This window comes from Pan troglodytes, chromosome 15 (assembly GCF_028858775.2).
Source record: "Pan troglodytes isolate AG18354 chromosome 15, NHGRI_mPanTro3-v2.0_pri, whole genome shotgun sequence".
NCBI classification, from domain to species: Eukaryota; Metazoa; Chordata; class Mammalia; order Primates; family Hominidae; genus Pan; species Pan troglodytes.
In genome coordinates this window covers 22304661-22313483 of record NC_072413.2, presented here as the reverse complement: position 1 = coordinate 22313483, position 8823 = coordinate 22304661, and the positions used below count along the sequence as shown (strand labels likewise).

The 8823-nt window shown below is 48.8% G+C and overlaps 1 protein-coding gene across 4 annotated transcripts in view; it reads right to left on the bottom strand.

Moving 5' to 3' along the window:
• Nucleotides 1-4620: 4620 nt before the first annotated feature.
• Nucleotides 4621-8823, bottom strand: part of LOC452804 (dehydrogenase/reductase SDR family member 4) — a 15449-nt gene continuing 11246 nt past the window's right edge. For 2 of the 4 annotated variants that reach the window (XM_001164663.7, XM_063793273.1), the window contains 5 exons: nt 8067-8137; nt 7916-7967; nt 7477-7611; nt 6626-6681; nt 4621-5138 (listed from right to left, as the gene is read on the bottom strand). In XM_001164663.7, the coding sequence (XP_001164663.4) occupies nt 5024-5138; nt 6626-6681; nt 7477-7611; nt 7916-7967; nt 8067-8137 (429 nt within the window). In that variant the 3' untranslated portion in view covers nt 4621-5023. The remainder of the gene's footprint in view (nt 5139-6625; nt 6682-7476; nt 7612-7915; nt 7968-8066; nt 8138-8823) is intronic. The other 2 variants (XM_009427538.5, XM_009427537.5) reach the window with 2 other exon arrangements.

Here is an 8823-nt window from a genome sequence, read left to right as displayed (position 1 = left end):
TGAGCAGGTGAGGAGAAAGATTGAAAACTATGAGAAACAACAACTAAGACAAAGGAGAAGGGAGACTGCCTGGGTGCCGGAGCACCCACACCATCCTCTTGCCCCCGTCACTTGGGTTAAAACCATTGGAAATTCCACTATTGCAAATTTTGTATTAATCCTTGTATGTCTGCCCTCTCTATTGTTAGTCTACAGGTGTATCCAGCAGTTCCAGAAAGACAGTGACCAGCAAAAACAGGCCATGGTGACAATGACAGTTTTGTCAAAAAGAAAAGGGGGATATGTAGGGAAAAGAGAGATCAGACTGTTACCGTGTCTATGTAGAAAGGGAAGACATAAGAGACTCCATTTTGAAAAAGACCTGTACTTTAAATAATTGCTTTTCTAAGATGTTGTTAATTTTTAGCTTTGCTCCAGCCACTTTGACCCAACCTCTTTGACCCAACCTGGAGCTCACAAGAACATATGTTGTATGAAATCAAGGTTTAAGGGATCTAGGGCTGTGCAGGACGTGCCTTGTTAACAAAATGTTTACAAGCAGTATACTTGGTAAAAGTCATCGCCATTCTCTAGTCTCAATAAACCAGGGGCACAATGCACTGCAGAAAGCCGCAGAGACCTCTGCCCTTGAAAGCGGGGTATTGTCCAAGGTTTCTCCCCATGTGATAGTCTGAAATATGGCCTCCTGGGATGAGAAAGACCTGACTGTCCCCCAGCCCGACACCCATAAAGGGTCTGTGCTGCAGTGGATTAGCTAAAAAGGAAGGCCTCTTGCAGTTGAGATAGAGGAAGGCCACTGCCTCCTGCCTGCCCCTGGGAACTAAAAGTCTCGGTATAAATCCCAATTGTACATTTGTTCAATTCTGAGATGAGAGAAAAACCGCCCTATGGTGGGAGGTGAGACATGTTTGCAGCAATGCTGCCTTGTTATTCTTTACTCCACCGAGATGTTTGGATGGAGAGAAACATAAATCTGGCTTACGTGCTTGTCCAGTCATAGTACCTTCCCTTGAACTGAATTTTGACGTAGATTCTATTGCTCACGTTTGTTGCTGACCTTCTCCTTATTATCACCCTGCCCTCCTACTACATTCCTTTTTACTGAAATAATGATAATAATCAATAAAAACTGAGGGAACTCAGAGACCGGTGCTGGTGCAAGTCCTTGGTATGCTGAGCACCGGTCCCCTGGGCTCACTGTTGTTTCTCTATACTTTGTCTCTGTGTCTTATTTCTCTTTCTCAGTCTCTCGTCCCACCTGACTAGAAATACCCACAGGTGTGGAGGGGCAAGCCACCCCTTCAAACAGTAGCAAACCGCTTGGGTCCCCTTCCACACTGTGGAAGTTTTGTTCTTTCGCTCTTTGCAATAAATCTTGCTGCTGCTCACTCTTTGGGTCCACACTGCCTTTATGAGCTGTAACACTCACCGTGAAGGTCTGCAGCTTCACTCCTGAGGCCAGTGAGGCCACGAACCCACCGGGAGGAATGAACAACTCCAGATGGGAGGAACGAACAACTCCAGACATGCCGCCTTAAGAGCTGTAACACTCACTGCGAAGGTCCGCAGCTTCACTCCTGAAGCCAGCGAGACCACGAACCCACCAGAAGGAAGAAACTCTGAACATGTCTGAACATCAGAAGGAACAAACTCCGGACACGCTGCCTTTAAGAACTGTAACACTCACCGTGAGGGTCCGTGGCTTCATTCTTGAAGTCAGTGAGACCAAGAACCCACCAATTCCAGACACACCTTCATTTTGAGCCTATGTGTGTCTTTGCACATGAGATGGGTCTCCTGAATACAGCACACCATATGGGTCTTGATTCTTTATCCAATTTGCCAGTCTGTGTCTTTTAATTGGGGCATTTATCCCATTTACATTGAAGGTTAGTATTGTTATATGTGAATTTGATCCTGTCATGATGTTAGCTGGTTATTTTGCCCATTAATTGATGCAGTTTCTTCACAGCATCAATGGTCTTTACAATTTCGTATGTTTTTGCAGTGGCTGGTACCGGTTGTGCCTTTCCATGTTTAGTGCTTCCTTCAGGAGCTCTTATTGTAAGGCAGGCCTGGTGGTGACAAAATCTCTCAGCATCTGCTTGTCTGTAAAGGATTTTATTTCTCCTTCACTTATGAAGGTTAGTTTGGCTGGATATGAAATTCTAGTTTCAAAAATCTTTTCTTTCAGAATGTTGAATATTGGTCCCGACTCTCTTCTGGTTTGTATGGTTTCTGCTGAGAGATCTGCTGTTAGTCTGATGGGCTTCCCTTTGTTGGTAACCCAACCTTTCTCTCTGGCTGCCCTTAACCTTGCTGAATCTGACAATTATGTGTCTTGGGGTTGCTCTTCTCAAGGAGTGTCTTTGTGATGTTCTCTGTATTTCCTGAACTTGAATGTTTCTTTTTTCTTTTCTTGTCTCTAATCTTGTCTTCTCACTTTATTTCATTAATTTTATATTCAATCACTGATATCCTTTCTTCCACTTGATTGAATCAGCTATTGAAGCTTGTGTATCCTTCATGAGGTTCTTGTACTGTGGTTATCAGCTCCATCAGGTCATTTAAGCTCTTCTCTACATTCTTCATTCTAGTTAGCCATTCGTTTAACCTTTTTTCAAGATTTTTAGCTTCCTTGTAATGGGTTAGAACATGCTTCTTTAGCTGGGAGTAGTTTGTTATTATTGACCTTCTGAAGCTTACTTCTGTCAAGTCATCAAACTTATTCTCCATCCAGTTTTGTTCCCTTGCTGGTGAGGACTTGTATTCCTTTGGAAGAGAAGAGACGTTCTGATTTCTGGAAGTTTCAGCCTTTTTGCTCTGGTTTCTCTCCATCTTTGTGGTTTTATCTACCTTTGGTCTTTGATGTTGGTGACCTATGGATGGGGTTTTAGTGTGGATGTCCTTTGCTATTCTGATGTTGATGTTGTCCTTTGCTGATGTTGATGCTATTCCTTTCTGTTTGTTAGCTTTCCTTCTAACAGGCCCCTCAGCTGCAGGGGCCTTTGCTGCAAGGCAAAGGGGTTTTTGCCTTTGGGGGTTTGCTGGAAGTCCATTCCAGACCCTATTTTCTTGGGTATCACTAGAGGAGGCTGCAGAACAGCAAATATTGCTGCCTGATCCTTCTTCTGGAAGCTTTGTTCCACAGGGGCACCCACCTGTATGAGGTGTCTCTCCGCCCCTACTGGGCGGTGTTTTTCAGTCAAGCTACATGGGGGTCAGGGACCCACTTGGGGAGGCAGTCTGTCCGTTATCGGAGCACGAACTCCGTGCTGGGAGAACCACTGCTGTCTTTAGAGCTGTCAGTCAAGACAATGAAGTCTGCAGAAGCTGTCTGCTGCCTTTTGTTCAGATATGCCCTGCCCCCTGAGGTGGAATCTAGAGAGGCAGGAGGCCTTGCTGAGCTGCGGTGGGTTCCGCCCAGTTAGAGCTTCCCTGCGGCTTTCTTTACACTGTGATCATAGAATGCCTACTGAAGCCTCAGCAATGGAGGACTTCCCTCCCCCACCGCCCCGTTAATTGATGCAGTTTCCCCCCCCCCCAACCCTCTCCACCCTACCCGTCAAGCTCCAGCTCCAGCGGAGGATGCTCCAGGGACAGCGATGTCAGGACTGAGATGCAGGGGCTGCTTTAGAGCCTGGATGCATGGGGTGGCGGGATGTGAGGCACCGGGCCGGGGTGCAGGGCCGGAAGGAACGTGCTGGATCTGCGATGCTACCAGACGGGGCGTCCCAAAGACCGAGGCAGTCCCGTACCTTACAGCTCTCAGATGAGCTCCACTGTGGGCTTGGCCATGGCGACCGCTGCTGCCGAGGCTGCTGCAGAGGAGCCGCCGCCACCCACACCGCTGTGGAGCAGCCGCACATGCTAGACTCCGCTTCAGTAAAGCCCGGGCGGTGAGCGCTGCCGCAGAGGCGAGCCCGCTCCAGACAGGGGCGGTTGCGTGAGCGCTCCTCCCCGCACCCGGCCTTGGAGCGCGGGCTCCCACGCCCGCCCGGAGAGCTGCCCGACTGAGCATGCGCGTCGCGCTGCCGAGCCTCCTGAGACCCCGCGGGCTGGCGCCGACCTTTCTTGCCGGCTCCGGCGTGAGAGGCCCGTCGGCGTGAGAGGCTCAGCGTGTGTCGCTCAGTGTCAGTGCCTTTGGGGCGGGGGACAGCGTCCCCACTTTCCGTCTACTCAATCCTCGGGCCCGTGGGCAGAACCCATTTCTTTTGTTTGTGGGCCTGGGTACCTTGCAGGGCCTTTCTCTATTCCCCACCGGCTCAGGACCCGTCCAGCTTGTACTTGCTGACTCGGGAGGGAACTCGGGACGTAGTGCCATGCGGGGAGAGGACCTGGCCTGATCCGGGAGGCAAGGGGCGGGGAGGTGTTAGAGAGTTCATCCTTCCCCACTCTCTCCGGGCTCGCCCTGCCTCGGGGATTCCCGTGACGTCCTGGGAGTTCCCGTCCCACCTTCCTTCCAGTTGGCAGCTCTGCAGACACCTCCACCCCTGAACATCACGCTCAAGTCCTGCAGACAGGGAGGAGGGCTGGGGGATCCGGAGATCCAGCCTGGTTAGACTTCTGCTCTCTGCTCAGCTAAGCACCCAACACTGAGAAATGAACAGGTCGATTCGATTCAAAGCCGCGCAATCATCTGCATTTTATTTGCACCTCATTTGCAAGTTGTTAATTTGCAACTCTGCTGCTTCCACTCCAGGTTCCTTCTCTCCCATCACCCCTCAAATTTCCCAGTGGCCCGGGCAAAAAATATCTTGGTCTTTGCCAAGGTAGACTCAGCCTTGTCAGCAGGCCTGTCCTGTGTTCTCAGGGGAGGCCTTTACCCAAGGCCACAACAACAGCAGGAATCCCGAGTAAGACGCCACCATGACGGCAGGGAAGGCTGGACTTTCCACAGGGCAGAACTGATTTTATGAGGTGAACAGTACGGTGAGCAGAGGTGGGAAAGGCCAGTGGATGAATGCAGGAACAGCACCAGGAGCTAGAGCCCAACTCTGGCCTGTGGGCTGTCTCCCGGTCCTCAGAGGCGGGACGGGGTTCCTCCACCCACCACCACTGTTTCCCCAGTGATGTAGCTGGCATCTTCAGAGCACAGGAAAGACACGATGCCAGCACAATCCTCTGGCTCGCCTAACCTGGGGAATAGGGGAAGCAAGGAAGGGAGTAAAAATCAAACAGGTCTGCCTCCCTCACCTGGGACACAGGGAGTTAAATTTGCTTAATCAAGAATTATCAGATGACTTTTTCAGGATCGGTGTACAAGCTTTCTGCCTATCAAATAGTGTTACCACGAGGATATGCTGTTATAATTTAGTATAAGCATACTGTACTCTGCAAAAACCATTACCCATAATATTCAAATACTATGGAAACACACCGTTTTTTAGAGAGCTCAGGACACCAAAATCCAAAGTTATATAGATAAAATGGTGAGCAATTATTTCATGCTTCAAAAAAAATGGTTTCACATGTGCACACACTAAAGTATCAGGGAGTCTGTGTGACAGTAAATGGTGTGTTTAAAATGATTCCATTTGTACAGAGTCAGCTTAGAACTTTTTCAGGAATCTATACTTGTGCCTTAAAGTCAGGTTCATTTGGTGAGAATATGCTAATTCTTATTTTATCAGTGACTGCATAGTTAGGAGACACTTTAATCTGCCTGCCATAGAATGCTCTAGAGGTGGGCAGAGTGAGTAACTCAAACCTAGAAGGGCTGAATTAATGGCTCTCCATTCTAGTTGTATCTTGCAATCATTTGAGAGGCTTAAACCAAAAAAGAAAAGAAAAGACAAAGAAAAACAAAAGCCCAGATGGTCAAGTCCTACCTTGGACCAATTAAAAAGAATCTCTGGGAGTGGGTGGGGCCTGAGCACCTGCAGTTTAAAAAGCTCCCCGGGTGATTCTAATGCGAATCCAGTATTGAGCTACATGGGCTAGATCATTCATTGGTGCTCTAGGTTGACAATCCCCTGACTTATTAATGAGTTATGAACCAGGCCTGCAGCTCATGTCTCACATCAGAATGGCTTTGGGAAGATTTGGGATGCCTGGACCCGTACAGAGTTAGGCATTGCTGGCATTTGTCCTTGAAGCCAGAAGCTAAAGAGAGGCAGGGAACTTAGAGGAAAGGGAGCCTGACAAAGGTGCTTGAACCGTTCACTCAGCTCACTGGGGAAGAAAGTAACTCCTTAGGCAAGGGGAGTTTGGGGCTTAGTAAAACTCTTCATTCTTTTCATTTGGATTGTAGATCATCAACCTGAGTTTTGTAAACATGTGTCATTATTCAAGGGAACTAAAAAAGCATGGTTTTGGTTATGGTCCCTGGTCTCCATGGGTGCTCAGAGGTGGAGGCAATCCCCCAGGTGGAGAGAGGACTCAGGGCTTCTCCCAGAGCTCTGCACTGCTGAAACCCTGATGTCTCTGTGTTTACCTTTTGAAAGGGAAGCTGACTTCTTGCTCAGGCCACTGTAATGATAGTGTTTATGAATTTGTGGTCTGTGAGGCAGAAGAGAGCCTGCCTGTGTTATCTGTGGGACTGAGACAGCGGGCTGTGGGCTGCTAGGGACCAGACCTTCCCATCTTCATGTCTCTTAGTGCCCTTGCCCTCACGACAGTTTACCTTCTTATCCGCAGGGTTTCTTTCATGCTTTCCTCTTTTTCCTTGTCCATCCAGAGCTGCAGGAAGAAGGGAAATCTCTTTATGTTTTTTTTTTCTTTTTCTTCTTTTTTTTTTAGAGATGGAATCTTGCTCTTTTGCCCAGGCCGGACTGTAGTGGCGCTATCTTGGCTCACTGCAAGCTTCGCCTCCCGGGTTATGCCATTCTCCTGCCTCAGCCTCCCCAGTAGCTGGGATTACAGGTGCCCGCCACCGCGCCTGGCTAATTTTTTGTATTTTTAGTAGAGACGGGGTTTCACCGTGTTAGCCAAGATGGTCTCGATCTCCTGACCTCGTGATCTGCCCGCCTCGGCCTCCCAATGTGCTGGGATTACAGGCATGAGCCACCCCACCCAGAAATCTCTTTATGTTTAAGAAGAGGAAAGTGAGGAACAGAAAGGGAAGAAACTGCCCATCCTCATGGTAACTGAGAGGAGGGATGGGGAGAGGGACTTCCCTCTTTCACTTCCTATTTTTTTCTAGCTCCCAGGTCTCCCCACTGCCCTCATCTGTTTCATTTGTTTCAGGTTCTAGTGATGCATTTTGCTGCGTCTCTCCAATTCTCATCCATGTAAGAAGGGAGGAAACAGTGTGAGTACAGTCTGAATACCTCAGTCTCCAGCCTATACCTCAGAAACGGTGTGATAAGAGTGTGGCTTGTATAGGGCAGGTGGTACAGAGAGGGAATATGGGAAAGTCCAGGGAAGGAGAATGGAGTGGCTGAGAGCTCAGGACTCAGGTACTGGGCTTCCCTGTCCAAGAAGATGGATGCCTTTCAAGGGGTCCCAGTCAAATGCAAAGCTCCCCTTCCTCACCATCCTGCTGAAGCTGGTCTTGATAAGTCCAGGTGCTAGGCAGTTCACCCTAACGTTCCTTGGGGCCAGCTCTATGGCCAGGGTCTTGTTGAGGCCCAGCAAGGCTGTTTTACTGACATTGTAAGGACTGAAGCCCTGGGGAAAGAAGAGAATGTGTTAGACTCATAGTTTCCAGGTCATTCTTGGTTCTAATAACTAGACATAGAGGGCAGTGCTCAATAGGGATCTCCTGTAAGGGAGGGGCAGAGTTAGGAAACTGTCTTGTGGCTAAACCTCCCCTAGGTTATGGTTTGTGGAGGCGAGGCATCTATTTTGTGGGCAGGGACTTGGTGGTGTGATTCTACAAGGGGACACAAACTTCCTCGGGTTATGTAACAGGAGGGGTGGAAAGATGTGGAGTGGAGGGTGGGATGGAAGAGGCAAACAAAAGGGTTCTTACAGGAGATGGACTGAAGGCTGCTATGGAAGACACGATCACCACTGAGCCGCCTCTGGAAAAAGAAGAGAGCTGACCATCTTCCCATTGTGGACCAGTGCCCTCAGCCCGTGTGGGGTCCCCTCTCACCCAGGCTCTCTCTCACTCTCTGTACCCTCGTTTCTCCATTTCTGGCACCACTGCCTTTATCATCAGGGCTGGGGCCTTCACATTAATGTCCAGAGTCTGAAGCCAAGAGAAGAAGGGGAAACAGCATGAGTGAAGAGCACTGGAGGAGGCATGAAAAAATGAGGAGTTAGAGTGGGTTCCTAGGATGTTTGTCAGAGCTGACGAAGATCTTAGGATGATATACCTGCATCTTACACATGAAGGAACTGAGGTTCAGGGAGAAGTAGCTCTCACCAGCTGCTCAGCTAGATAATGATACATTAGGTTCAGGTGAGCAAAAATGGAGCCTGGTTCATCTTGTTTCATAATCAGCCAAGTATGATTTGGGCCAGAAGGGGCCTTTGGATTTGAGCTGTGTTTTCTCTGTTTCTTCCAAGTAGGTAGAGCCTGGTATTGTCAGCCTCCTGGACCTGCCCTAGAGTAGGCCATGCTTCTCAGGGAAAATGTGGCCTGACCTTGGATATGTGGGGTTGTTCTAGCACTTCTCTGGCTTCTGGGCTTAGGGAGTGAGATGTTCTTGGCCCTCTAGGAAGGACTGTCTGGCTAGGCATGGTTAGAAAGTGGGATCATGAGGAGTCACCTTCTGGGGAAGCTGGGGGACAGGCTACAATCAGAATCCCCACATCCATAATCTAAAACAAATGTATGACCCTGTTTACACTGTTCTAGACAACTGCTTATATTAAAATATTTCAATCTTACAGAAAAATTGGAGATAGAAGTACAATGAATGTCTAGATATC